The sequence below is a fragment of the Anomalospiza imberbis genome, chromosome 23, assembly GCF_031753505.1.
Source record: "Anomalospiza imberbis isolate Cuckoo-Finch-1a 21T00152 chromosome 23, ASM3175350v1, whole genome shotgun sequence".
Classification (NCBI taxonomy): Eukaryota; Metazoa; Chordata; class Aves; order Passeriformes; family Viduidae; genus Anomalospiza; species Anomalospiza imberbis.
The window spans coordinates 5,942,201-5,956,498 of record NC_089703.1 but is presented as its reverse complement, the minus strand read 5'-3'; the positions used below and the strand labels follow the sequence as shown (position 1 = coordinate 5,956,498).

The 14,298-nt window shown below is 47.1% G+C and overlaps 1 protein-coding gene across 1 annotated transcript; it reads left to right on the top strand.

Moving 5' to 3' along the window:
• The first annotated feature begins 1,363 nt into the window (after positions 1 to 1,363).
• On the top strand, positions 1,364 to 14,277 carry MMP23B (matrix metallopeptidase 23B). Its single transcript, XM_068212770.1, has 8 exons — positions 1,364 to 1,528; positions 4,546 to 4,664; positions 7,153 to 7,292; positions 8,512 to 8,679; positions 9,765 to 9,929; positions 10,136 to 10,246; positions 11,392 to 11,518; positions 12,203 to 14,277. Exons 1-8 carry the CDS (start codon positions 1,364 to 1,366, stop codon positions 12,375 to 12,377), a joined length of 1,170 nt encoding a protein of 389 aa, XP_068068871.1. The 3' UTR covers positions 12,378 to 14,277.
• The last annotated feature ends 21 nt before the right edge of the window (positions 14,278 to 14,298 follow it).

Genomic DNA, 14,298 nt, shown 5'->3' with positions numbered 1-14,298 from the left:
CTGAGGGCAGCCAATTCCACAGGAGGGAGAGCTCTGGACCCTGGGTTTCTGCTCTTCCTCCTGCTCCCAGCTTCCCTCTGTGATTCTCTCCATTCTTTCCTTGCCTGTTACTCCCTATCCTGTCCTTTTCCCGGGATCTGAACCACTGCTGCACTTTGTGGTAGGTTTTTTTTGTGGTTTTTTTTTTTTCTTTCTGAGAATTGAACAGGAAAATGTTCATGAAATTGTACACCCAGACTCAGTGGCCTTATTTATCCTGAGTTGTTTAAAAGCTCCAGGCCAGCTTGAGGCTGAAAATATATGAAACTAATAAAACATTGCAGGCTTGATTATGAACTAGGGTGGAAAAAATTCCAATTAAAGCATTTTTCATTATTAAAATTTCAAGGCTTTTCTGAAACCTTTCGACTGCCTCAGATGCCCCCAAGGAATTGTTACATGACCTTCCCCCTCCCTGGCATTTGCTGGTGGAACTGGGAGCCTGCAGGATTCCTTTTCCCCTGAGAGGGCAGAACCTCAGGATGAGACAGAAAAGTGCAGCTGTCTCTGAAAGCCCGAGAATTTCTCCGTGAGCTTTTTCAAAAAGTCCTGAATGGATTCGTGTCTGGAGATGCCTCAAAGACAAACCCCTCCAAGCCAATCTTTGGGACCCACACCCAGCGCGGCAGAAAATACTCCAAAGCCCAAGCACAGCAGGAACTCGCAGCTCCCCTGCCAGGTTTGCTGGAAGAGGGGCTGCTGTTTGCTTTTGTGTGGCTTTGTCAACTCCCCGAGCAGTTTCCCAAGCAGAGAGCCCGGCCTGCTCTCCCAGCATCTCATTTTTCACCCTGAGGACAGCCGGTGACAAGTGACGTGGAGCATCCCCAGTGACACATTCCAAGGAGCTGATGCTGCCCTGCTGGATTCCTTTTGCTGCCCTCTCCCCCGGTTTTCTTTGGGGTATTGTTTTTTTCATTACATGAAGCTGATAACTGCAGATTTGCCCTCTGTTGCTCACACAGTTAAAGAGGAGAGTTCATGTCCACCCCAGCTTGTTTCACTTTGCTGCTGTTCCTCCGCCAGCCCAAATTTCAGCTGCAGTAACACGATCCCACTTGGCAGAGCCTGGGAGAATCTTTGGCACATTGGAAAGAGGCTTAATGTAAAGTCTACTTTTTTTTTCCTCCTCTCTTTTTTTTTTTTTTTTAATTTTTTTTCTCAGAGCTTTTTGAAACTCCCCTGGTTGTGCACAGCTCTGGCAGCAGCTGCAGGGCTGCTCACAAACGCTCCAAATGTGAGCTCAAGGATCACAAATGCGTTCGGTGCAGGGAATGTCTTGAGTGCCTGTCCCAAAAAAATCCTCCAAAAACCCCTCAAGAACGACATGGATCGGGCTGAACAACTTTCTGCAGGCAGAAGGAAAAGCTCCCTGTCCCTGGACCAGAAGAAGAGCAGTGGCTGGAGGACCACGGTGGGGGTTTTGTGTCTGTTCCCTGTGCTGGCTTTGCTGGCAGTTGTGGAATATCCAGCTGGAGTTCAGGAAATTCAGGTGAGGAGAAGGGATCTGGTCCTCAAACGCCTGGGAGGGCAGTGGGGTGTCAAAGGGAGGTGCAGGTGTGCTCTGGTTAGAGGCTGGAATCTAAATGCATAAGTGGATAAATACCTAATCTAAATGGATAAATATATCGAATGGGTCTGTAGATAAAGATCTAGATAGATAAGTAGATCTATAGACAAATAGATCTAAACAGATCAAAATAGATCTAAATAGATAAATATCTAAATAGATAAATGTCTAAATATCTAATCTAAGCAGATCTCAACAGATCTGTAGACAACTAGATCAAAATAGATAAGTATCTAAATAGATAAATGTTTTAATGTCTAATCTACATAGATAAACAGATAATAGATATGTGGACAAATCTAAATAGGTCTAAATAGACAAATATCTATCTAGATAAAAGTCTAAATATCTAACTAGATAAAAGTCTAAATATCTAATCTAAATAGACAAATAGACCTCAATGGATCTATAGACAAATAGATCTAAATAGATAAATATCTAACTAGATAAATCTCCAAATCGCTTATCCAAACAGATAAATAGCTATAAATAAACCTATAAATAACTCTAAACAGAACAATGGATCTATAGATTAAAAAAAGATCAGAAAGGTATATGTAGATAGTAATAAAATAAATACAGATAAAAAGATCGACATAGATGAGCATCTGTAAGGGCAGCAGGATGTGTTCCGGGCTGTGTGAGCCCGTTTTTGCAGAGGGCCCCAGAGGAGGATTGTGCACCCAGTGGGGTCAGGGGCTGGGGCGGCAGACAGGGAGCTCGGGGCCTGGGCACTTCCCCCGCAGCTTTGGCTCTTCTGGGGATTTTCTGCTTTCCCAGCCCAGGCTGATGTGGCATTGCCTGGCCTGGCTGGGCTGGGCTGGGCTGGGCTGAACTGGGCTGAGTTGAGTTGAGCTGAGCTGAACCAGACTGATTTGAGCTGAACTGGGCTGAGTTGGGTTGAGCTGGGCTGAACTGGGCTGAGTTGAGTTGGGCTGAGCTGGGCTGAGTTGGGCTGGGCTGGGCTGGGCTGAGTTGAGTTGGGCTGGGCTGAGTTGAGTGGGGCTGGGCTGGGCTGAACTGGGCTGAGTTGAACTGAGTTGAACTGAGCTGAGCTGAGCTGAGCTAGGCTGGGCTGAGCTGAGCTGAGCTACAGTTTTCCATGCAGGAGGAGAAGCCAGCCGGCTCTTCCTGGCTGGAATTGACCTCTGAAATTGTCCTTGGAGGGGAGGAAGAAAATGTGAAATTGTCCTTGGCGGGGAGAGAGAAAATGTGAAATTGTCCATGGAGGGGAGGGAGAAAATGTGAAATTGTCCATGGAGGGGAGGGAGAAAATCTGAAATTGTCCTTGGAGGGGAGGAAGATGCTGAGCCTGGCTCGGGAGGGAGGGAGGTGGGGCTGGCAGGAGAAGGTTTCCAGGCTTTCAAGCCATGGAAAGGTGCTTGTGCTTCTTCAGGCAGGGCCTGGAGCTGTCACCTCGGGCCTCTTGTCTGCTCTGGTGGCACAAGGGATGTGGGGTTTGGCTCTCAGGGCATCATTTCTTCCACCTGGAAACTGCAGACAGCTCCTGCTGCCTCTGGAATGTGCTGAGTGCCTGGGCAAGGCTCTTCTGTGCCATGGCCACTGGCCCTGGCTCTTGGCCAGTGCCTTGGTGCCCAATTTTCCGTGTCTTAGCTCCCAAAAAAAGGGAGACGGAGCCGGAAAACTTCCCCAAAACCCACGCTGGGTCCCATTCATTTCCCTCCAGGTTCTAAAAGGCTTTTCCAGCTGGAGCCAGACGTGTCACACAAAATCCCATGTCTTTTGCTGTTCCATGCCTTGAAGGCACTCCAGGCTTTCCAAGGCTTCTGTTTGCTTTGAGGGCATTTCAGAGCTCCCTGCACAAAGAGTTGCCTGTTTTAGTCATTTCTCAGATTGACATCTGGGGAGTGACGGCGAAGAGAGGCGGAAATGAGAACTTTCCAGGCAGAGCTGCAGCACTTGCTGTGGCCAGGAGCCTCCTGAGGGCTCATTTCGGCTCTCCAAGAAGGAGAGGAGCTGCTCTGGGATGTTCTGGGAGGATGCAGGGCCGGTCTCATCTCTTGGATACCCCTCAGGCAGAGGCAGAGGCGCTCCCCAGCCCCCAGGTGTCCTGTTCCTGCTGGTTTTTATTCTGCACTCTGGTGCCTTGGGCTGGCTCCCTGGAACAGAGGCTTTAAGAGAATAAAGTGGGGATTTATTAAAGGCCTTCAATAGGTGCACCTTGGGCAGTGAAAAGCCTCTGAGGGTTTTCAGGAACCTCTGGGTTTCCAGTCCAGCATGGATGATGGTCACGAGTTCTCCACATAATTAAAAGTCTGGTCTATTTACATATCGGGGTTAATCCTCCATTTACAGCTTCAGGTGATGAAGTCATTTACCCTGGTTCTCCCCCCACAATTTAATTTCTTTTTTTTTTGTACTTTGCGGGGCCTGAGGCTGTGGGGTGTCCTTGGATCTCAGGCCTAGAGGAATTGTTTTGTCTGACAAAAAGTGAAAACTGACTAACACTCTGTTATGGACTTCAGAGTTATGCACTAATGCAGTACAGCACTGGAGATAGTTAGGCTAAACAAATATAAAGGCTAAATATAAAGGCTAAAATCTTAAGGCATCAGCTGCCCTGGAGTGTCTCCCATCTCCTCCCAGTGTCACTGTTGAGGAAGGATGGGAATGAAAATGACTCCAAGTTCAGAAGGCAAAGAAGAAGAGAACTTTAGTAGAAAGTACATGGCTGTTTTATAGAGCACATGGTGAGGACCAGTTCCATTGGTCCTAGAGTGAAAACATCTCACCACTGGTGCCCTGTGAATAGCACACGGTGGCAGAGCATGTCTATAAACACCACCACCAGAAAGAGAGATCATAAATGCTTACATTCCTCTCGGACTTTCCCCCAGGCTTAGCCTGGTAGAAATCTCTCCTTTCCTCTCTGACGGAACTGAGAACATCCACATCCCAGCTCCTGTTTTGTCTTTAAGGAAGATGTCCCAGGCTCAGCTCTGCCCGGCGCAGCTCGTCCCGGGCCCGCGGCGCGCAGCAGGCGGTACACCATCACCCCGGGCCGCCTCAAGTGGGACCACTTCAACCTCACCTACAAGTAAGGCCTGGAACCAGCCCCTGGAGTGATCCTGGGGCCTGGATTCTCCTGCTGTATCCACTGGCTTTGGATCGTGCCCCTGTGGCTTTGGGCAGGGCAGGGAGAGCTGCTGCAGCCGCTCCACAACAGGAATGTTTTGGTAAATGCGGCACCTCTCGCTGGAGTGAAACTGTTCAGGGCGCAGGCAGGGCTCCCCACAACAGCGACCTCCCTCAGAAGGTCCTGGTTGAGGTTAATTCTGTTTATCCTGGTGGTTTTTTTAAGAGTTCTCTATGAGCCCCAGTCAGCACTGAGGGAAATCACAGGGTAATCACTGGCACATTTAAATTTACCCTTTCAGATTTGCACTGTCGAAAGGTGATCTCGGGGTTTCTGTGATTTCAGAGCTCTTAGTGAGGCAGAATAATCCCCTCTTAGTGGGAGTAGTTGAGCACTTGAGTCAAGCCCTAAACTCTTGAATATTGTTCCAGAAGGCAATGGGAGGATTCCCAAATTTTTGAAGCTCTCCATTAAAAAAATAATGCAAGAATTTTTCGAAGCTGAGCTCTCCCTTGGCTCTCCCTGCAGCAAAACCGAGTTTGCTGATGTTGTGCTGCTTAGTGAGGGATTTTAGCAATCTCTCTCCCTTTCTCTTTGGGAAAAGGCAACTGAGAAATCAGCAATAAAAAGCCCTTGCTGACAGTCCTGTGCTGAGGGAAGGCTCTGCTCCTTCCCTTGCTGCTCACCCCAAACAGGCTCAGCCTCCCGAGAGCCTTCGGCACCCAGGTTTGCCCTCATGAACAGCCTGGCTTGATACAAAACCTTCTGCTCCCTTTAGGATGTGCTGGGACCAGGGGAGGACATAATCAGCATAGCTAAAAAACATCCTGAGGGGATAGAGAATATGCCCAGCTTGTCCCAGTTGCTCCACTTGAGGCAATTCCCTGAGTGCAGATCTTCCCGTGGGACGAGGTAAGTTCCTGGGAGCCATCTGAGCATTTCCATGGCCCGAACAGGCTCCTGCCAGCCCACACCAGGAGTTTCCCCACAGTTTGCCACGTGGCTTAAGCACAATCCTCTTTAGAGTCTCTATCCTAAGTGGTTAGGATTTTTTTCCAAAGGAAATAACCTCTTTCCCTATAGATTTTTTTCCCCTGAATTTTTTTTTTTTTTTTTTTCCAAGGAAAGGACTTGTTTTCCTATCAAACCTTTCATATTGTTTGGAACTCTTTTTTAAAAAGAACTTTTTAAAAAGTTCTGCCTGAGAGTATTCCACACCGGTGTGTGCACATCCACGGGAGCACAAGGGTCAGGAACAAGAATTCCCTGCTGCTGGAATGCAGATCTCCCTTCTTCTGGCAACACTGCACAGCAGACTGGGATAGATAATATAATATATAATATACAGTATAATACAGAATATATTTACTTAATTATATTTGATATATTTAATATATATAAAATATATTCTCTATATTATATATTAAATATATATAGATAGGATAGATCAGGATAAAACCAGTTTTCCAAGAGAACCTGTGCTGGAGAGAAGGAACTAAAGCTGTAGTTAGTCCAGGACGTGATTGTAAAGAATATCAGGAATGAATTCACCCCTCTGGGGGTTATTAATATTGTTAACATCCAGCTCAAGCTACCCCTGATTCAAACTTCTTGCAGTGAGTGCTTGAAACACCAGAGAAATGGATTGAAGACCCCTGAGAGCCTGCAGGTGTTTGAGGAACTGATGCCTTGAGGAGGCTGACCTAGAACAGAAAGCAGACAGAGTTAAAGAATAAAGTAGGGATTTATTAAAAGGATCTCCTCAATGGATCCACTGTGGGTGTCAGATCTTACTACAATACATCTTCCATAATTCTATTTCACTAAAGTATCTAATCTTACTTAGAAAACCATCTTTTAAAACTTATTTCTAATTCAATTTCTCTCTTAACGATCTCTATCTTATTCCATAACATTTCTAAATCAGCATTTCTTATCTCAAAATTTACATACAAATACATACTATATAAACCTTCTGTGAAACTTTAAAAATTCTCTGCAAATCCATTTGCCACACTTGGGCAGCACAAGAGCCCAGCCAGGGCTGCACCCAAGATGAACCCAAATGGTCCCAGAATGTCTCTCACTTTTAGAAGCTCTGCTCCATTTGCATCTTGGAGTTCATTGTCCCATTCCAGCTCCAGCCCATGCAGTCCCATCCTGCTTGTTTTCCTCTCTCCAGCCCACGTTGTTTGTGCTCCTGGGCCTGAGGTTTGGATCATTTGTCCTTGGTGCCCAGCTGGAGAAGGAATTGTTTGTCTCCCTGCTCTGTGCAGAGAGCTCAGCATCCCCTGATGTGAAGCTCAGAGCCACACACTAAAGCAGCACAGAACCTGAAAAACAGAAAAGCCCAAACCTGATCCATCAGCACAGAATGTGGAAAATAGAAAAGCTAAAACCTGATGGATCAGAAGGACACTTCCTGAGGGTGCCCTGTGTGTCCCTGCAGGATCCTGTCCTTCCCCAGGAACCTCCTGAGCGCCAGGGACACGCGCCGGGGGCTGGCGGCCGCGTTCCGCATGTGGAGCGAGGTGTCCCCGTTCAGCTTCAGGGAGGTCCCACGGCACCTCCCCAGCGACCTCAAAATCGGTGAGTGCCCCCCGTGGGATCCTGCACTGGGCCAGGGAGCTGTGGGCTGTGGTAATTCCAGCAATTCCGGCGTGTAATGCGGGATTTGGGAGGCAGGAGAGCCCTCCCGTGCTGTGTGGACTCAGCAGAGCCTCTTGGATAAGGTTTGGGGTGTCCTTTGCCTTTAGCCAGGCAAAGAAAAACTACTTTTGTCTGCTCAAGGAAATGTTAATGTCACAATTAACACTCCCTGTGAAGCTGGGAAGCTTCAGGCATTTGCCAAGAATGAGCCCTCAAATTCTGCTGCTGGGATGGGATCCCACAGGTGGGGAAAGCCATGGGAGAATAAGAATCCACAGGTGAGGAAAACCACAGGAGAATAAGAATCCACAAGTGGGGAACGCCTCAGGAGAATAAGAATTCACAGGTGGGGAAAGCCACGGGAGAATAAGAATTCACAGATTTTACTCCACAGCTGGGGAAAGTGAATTTTGGGAGGTGGAGTGACACAGCCAGGGTCACACAGAGCAGGTGAGGGATTCTGGTTGCTGGTGGGTTCAGTCTCTCTTTTGCTGATCCCTTTGGAGCAGTCACTGCTCCATCCCTTCCCTCCTCCCCTCCACGGCTGTTCCTGAATTTCCTGGGGCCTAGAACAGTTCAGTGCTGAGGCGTTTTCTGCTCAAGCCCAGATGTCAAATTTTCCTGGGATTTCTGAGTGTGAAGCACAGATTCCTGGTGCCAGTGGCCCAGCCAGCAGATTCACCCTCATTTCGCACCACATTCCCATCATGATGAGGCTCCCGGGGTCTGTCCTGTCACCTGTGGGAGCTCCAGGTGCCCTTCCAGGCATTCAGGATTCACTGTGATCCTGCTGCAGCTCCAAGGCATCTGCTTGTTTATGTTCAAAATGACAATTTTGGAACAATCCAGGGGGTTATCAGTTCTGTCCAGCTTCTGTCTCAAAAAGATCATTTCCACCTGGTGTTGCAAGAGGAGCTCAGCATTCCCTGCTGGAAAACAAATTCATTTGTGTTCTCTGGGAGCAGCTCTACATGCAGGGTCAGCACATGGCCGAGTGTTGCCATCAGTTCTGATAATTGCTTTGCATTTATCCTTCCTTTTGTGGCCCTGGAAGCTGGAAAACACCTGGGATCCCATCAGACCCCTTCCCAGTGACCCAGGGGTTTCCTGGGCAGGCTGATCCTGCTGGATAACCCTCAAGCTGCTGCTTTTTCCACAGGTTTCTACTCCATCAACCACACGGACTGCCTGGAGTCTCTGACCCACCACTGCTTCGATGGCACCACGGGGGAACTGGCCCACGCCTTCTTCCCACCCCACGGGGAAATCCACTTTGATGACCATGAGTATTGGATCCTGGGCAACACCAGGTTCAGCTGGAAGAAAGGTTAACACAGGGAGCACGTGGAATGCTTGGATTTTAGTCTGGGATTTGCCTGATCTGGGAAAGTGACAACAGAAACAGTTGGGGTTTTATTGTGGGCTTGGAAGTAGTTGTTCCTCTGCCCTGAGCCAGAACTGTGTGGTGGCAGGGCCACTTCTTGCTGGAATTACTGGAATTAGTGAAATTATTGGATAGTTCAGGCACATCCTTTAGTTAAAATCCATGAGCTGAATGCTGCCAAGAGGCTTGAGTTTGACTCCAGGCTGTGGAGGTCAAACAAGAGCCTCTTTCAGAGTGGAATCTTCCCAACCCCATTTCTTCAGCTCAGGGCTGTGGGAGCAAAACGAGCAGGAGGATGAGGAGGGTTGGTGTTGCACTGGGTCAAGCAGCGCTGGTCCACAGCAGCTCTCCTGGAGCCTGGCACTGCTCTGGGTCCTGCTGCTGGGAATTAGAAGCACGTGGAAATAATTGGCTGGATTTGGGCCCAAGCAGCTACAGAGATGAACCTGGGGCAGTGTTGGCTGTTCTAGTGCTGAAATTGATGCCTTGTGAAGGCTGAGCTAGAGCAGAGGCTGGACAGAGCTGAAGAATAAATCAGGGATTTATTAAAGGATCTCCTCATGGATCCACCTTGGGCAGCACAAGAGCCCAGCCAGGGCTGCACCCAAGATGAACCCAAATGGTCCCAAAAAATGGATGATTGGTCACAAAATGATCAGTTCTGCTCCATTTGCATCTTGGAGTTCATTGTCCCATTCCAGCTCCAGCCCATGCAGTCCCATCCTGCTTGTTTTCCTCTCTCCAGCCCACGTTGTTTGTGCTCCTGGGCCTGAGGTTTGGATCGTTTGTCCTTGGTGCCCAGCTGGAGAAGGAATTGTTTTGTCTCCCTGCTCTGTGCAGAGAGCTCAGCATCCCCTGATGTGAAGCTCAGAGCCACACACTAAAGCAGCAGAGAATGTGAAAAGTAGAAAAGCCAAAACCTGAGACATCAAACTCTTTCCTCTGGTGTTACACGAGGAAGAGCTGTGTGATAAAGCAGAGCTGTACAGCACTGCACAGCACAATTCCAGCTGGTTTCCCTCCCCCAGGAGTGTGGCTGACAGACCTGGTCCACGTGGCAGCCCACGAGATCGGACACGCCCTGGGCCTCATGCACTCGCTGAACCCCAACGCCCTCATGCACATCAACGCCACCCTGACGGGCAAGAAGAGCATTTCCCAGGACGAGGTGTGGGGAATCCACAGGCTCTACGGTGAGAGAGGGGCTCAATCTCTGCAGGGCTGTGCCTCAAGCGGCAGCTGGACGCTGTGGAGCAATCGTGGTGTCACACCCCACCTCGTGCTGCTGCTTTACGGCACTCCCCATCCCAGCTCCACGTTGTTCCTCCTGACATTTCACCTAAATTTGGTTGTTCAGTCTCCCCCAGCCCCTCTAACTCCTCATCTCCTCCTGTTCCAGGCTGTAAGGACAGGTTATTTATGTGCCCATCGTGGGCCAAAAAAGGCTTCTGTGAGAAGCGCAGGAAGCTGATGAAGAAGCACTGCCCGTCCACCTGTGACTTCTGCTACGGTACCCAGGGGCTTCTCTGGGATTTGGGCTGGGGGCTGCAGAGGGAGGAGGTAAAAGTGAGGCTGGGATAGGCAGGATCCTCATTTCACTTCTGCTACGGTACCCAGGGGCTTCTCTGGGATTTGGGCTGGGGGCTGCAGAGGGAGGAGGTAAAAGTGAGGCTGGGATAGGCAGGATCCTCATTTCACTTCTGCTACGGTACCCAGGGGCTTCTCTGGGATTTGGGCTGGGGGCTGCAGAGGGAGGAGGTAAAAGTGAGGCTGGGATAGGCAGGATCCTCATTTCACTTCTGCTACGGTACCCAGGGGCTTCTCTGGGATTTGGGCTGGGGGCTGCAGAGGGAGGAGGTAAAAGTGAGGCTGGGATAGGCAGGATCCTCATTTCACACCAGGGATCAGTGACACAAGTGACCCAGCTCCAAGCAGCACAACAGAGATGGTGTTTTGTATCTCCGAGTCCAGATCCAGGCCTGGAACGAGGAATAATTCCACATTTATGGAGCGGAACATTAAACTGTCCTGCTCCTCTCTGGTTTAGCTGAGCCAGGGAATAGCAAGGCAGAGAGAGGGGCTGCAGAGCAGCTCCTGAGGCAGGGATGGGGCAGAAACAAGACAAAAACACCTCCAGCACAGCTGGACTGGAGCTGCTCCCCAGAACAGGATAGAAAGGTGATTAATCACAGGATGTTAATCACCTTCTCCAGCCTCAGCTTATGGATCCAGGTAAGGAACTAATGCAAGGCAAGTTGCTGCAGCTGTGGAACTGAGTTCAGATAAAAACTGCTGTCCTTAGGAGATCCTAGATAACCAGTGCCTCTTTCTTCAGCACAGAGGGTTTATTTTTTTGGGGTCATACTAATGAAAGATGCAATTAGATAATTACAAACCCAGATATTCCATGGCTTTTCACACACTGGAATGTGCACATCCTCTTCCATAGCTGCAAAAGGCACAAGATGATTTTTATCACACCACAAAGTTTTTATCTTTGCACATCAGTCACATTATTTGTCTACCCAAGAATTGCTCAGCAAGAGGAGGCACTTTTAAATTATTACTTTTAAGTCTCCTTAAATGGTTTTGTGAAAGGGTTTTGAGGTGGCTAAAGCTCCTTAACTGCTGCCATTTCCTTCTCTGCCTGGACAGAATTCCCATTTCCAACAGTGCCCCCCACTCTGCCCCCACCAAGGACCAAAACCAAGACAGTTTCTGAGGGCAGGAACGTCACCTTCCGCTGCGGGCAGAAGATCATCCATAAGAAAGGCAAAGTCTAGTAAGTGCTCTGTCCTTCTCCAGGCCTTAGGAAACTTCACGTGCCAAAATCCATGAGGAAGAATGACAAAAACAGGGTAAAGAAGAATGGAGTTTATAATCTGGAGCCCAAAAAGGATAAAATCCAATTTTATATATAGCACAAAGCTAATTCCTACTCTCAAGCTGAATTCCCTGGCTTGAACATTTATATTCTTTATATTCTGCAAAATATTTATTAAAATTTTCTATTTTATATGTGATATTTATATGTTTATAACTGTATTTTTAAATAATTTTATATTTTTATACTTTTATTTTTAAATATGAATATTTATATTCTTTATGTTCCGCAAAAAACCTGTAAAATTTAAATTTACCCCTTCAGGTTTTAATTAGTTGTTTAATTAGTTGCTTAACTGGTTGTTACTGAAGTATGAACAGGTTCTGGATGTATCCAAAATTTAGGTTTGCTCAAATCCATGAGTTGGTTTAGACTTGAGGACCCAAATTCCCATCAACTTTCAGAGATTCAAACTCCAAAATAACTCACGATTATGCCCTGTTAATCCTGATTATCCACCTGAAATAAAGAGTAAAACTCAACTGTGTTTTGGTAAAGTCTCTGCTCTACACTTATTCAGCAAAATTTATTAGTTGAAATAACTAATATTCAGTTTAACTTCCACTCTTTTTCTTCTGACAGCTGGTATAAAGATAAGGAACTTCTGGAATATTCCTATCCAGGTTATTTAGCCCTAAATGAAGACCACATGAGCATCATTGCAAATGCAATTAATGAAGGAACTTACACTTGCATAGTGAAGAAAAAAGAAAGGATCCTGACCACTTATTCCTGGAGAATCAGACTGAAGCACTGACCCAGCCCCGGATTCAGTTCCTGCTCCTTCTGTTTCCAGTTTTTTCTTTGGCATTTTAGGTTTAATTTCCAGTAGTGCAACTGAATTCTCCAGCAGCTGCTTCGGTACCTTGGGCAAAAGAGATTCTGGGACTGGTTACTGGAATGTCAAACTCTTCCAGATTTGTTTTAAAGAATTTATCAACTATTTGCTGTACAGAGAATTAAAAACTTTGTGGTTTTTTTTTTTTTTGTAAGAAAATTGTCAGATGGAGCTGTGTGGGGCACTGCTGCAAACCAGGAGCAGACTCTGCTCAGCCCCTGGGACAGTGGGATGGCAGGAAGAGGACAAGTTTAACACTCCCTGAGTGTTTTCCTGCCATTTTTTACAGCCTAGTGCACTGCAAGTAGAAGAAATTACAATGCTAAGCCTTAATTTACTTTTCTTTCACTTGTCAGGAGGATGAGGATCACACAAACCCTGTTTTGCTCCTCAGATGTACATTCCAACACATTCAGTTCAAGGAGCCACAGAACAGCTCTTCCCCTCAAGTGGTTTCCTGTGGTTTGAGGATTTTCCTCTTATCCCAAGAGGAATTTATTGCTCAGAGCTGGTCCTTGAGGGGTCTGAGCTGCTCAGAGTTTGGTCCTTGAGGGGTCTGAGCTGCTCACTTTGGTAATTAAGGGGTCTGAGCTCTCACTTTGATAATTAAGGGGTCTGAGCTCTCAGTTTGGTCCTTGAGGGATCTGAGCTGCTCACTTTGATAATTAAGGGGTCTGAGCTCTCAGTTTGGTCCTTGAAGGGTCTGAGCTGCTCAGAGTTTGGTCCTTGAGGGGTCTGAGCTGCTCACTTTGGTAATTAAGGGGTCTGAGCTCTCAGTTTGGTCCTTGAGGGGTCTGAGCCTTGAGTCCTGTGGGAGATGAGCTGATTTCTTCCCTCAGGATGAGGTAAGAGTGCCACATTCAGCTGGAGAAGAGCTCAGGAGTGGCTGGTAAAGCTGGGAAGGGAACAATCCCATGGCATAGCCAAACTATGCAGTGGGGTGATGTTTCAATCCCTCCCAGCTTCCCTGCACTCCTGCTTTTCACTGGGGAAGCTTCTGGGATCAGGAATGTTCAGCTGCTTCTCCTTCAGGGCTGAGGGGAACAGGGAGTTTTGTCTTCCTGCACAGGAAAACAACCAGACTGCTTTCCCAACTCACCACAACTGCAGCACATCCACATTCCAGCCCCACGGCCTTTCCCCAGGAAAACTCTCCAAAATGGACTGGAACTGATAAAATGTTTAGGATTGGAGTTAATCCCTCACTGGCCTGGTGCCCAGCTGTGGTTGCAGGAAAATGTGGTGTTTTCCAGATCTCCCTGTTCCCAAAACAAAGTGACAGCTTCACAAATCAGGGGCTCCAGAGGATGAGATTCCAACATGATTCCTCCTCTCCTCTTTCCCCAGAAAGGGCTGGAATGTGGCCTTGCACAACCACTAAAGCTGAATTCTTCTCTGGATGGAAAAAGGGCATATATTAAAAAAAAAAAAAAAAAAACAAAAAAAACTTTCACAAGAAATAAAGTTTCAAGTCTCCATATTAAATCTTTTTGATTTATAAAACAATAGAGTAATTTTGCACCACTGTAAATACATTTACAGAACAAAAAAATCTGGTCAGGGAGTATCAAACCCAGCCCAGCTCTCTCCAAGGTAACAGGATACAAACCTCAGAATTGTCATTTTTCTTTTTGCCCTAAATATATTCAGACAGAAACAATTTACTTACTTTAAATAAAAAATAAACTCTCTTTACTGTCACCAACATCCCACTTTGCTGCATGTGAAGCAATGAAATCCTTCACACTATTAAACAATTGAAAATGTATTTTAATTCTACAAATTTACAAGGAAAAAAAAACAAACAAAAACAAACCAAAACAAACTCAACAAAAAACCA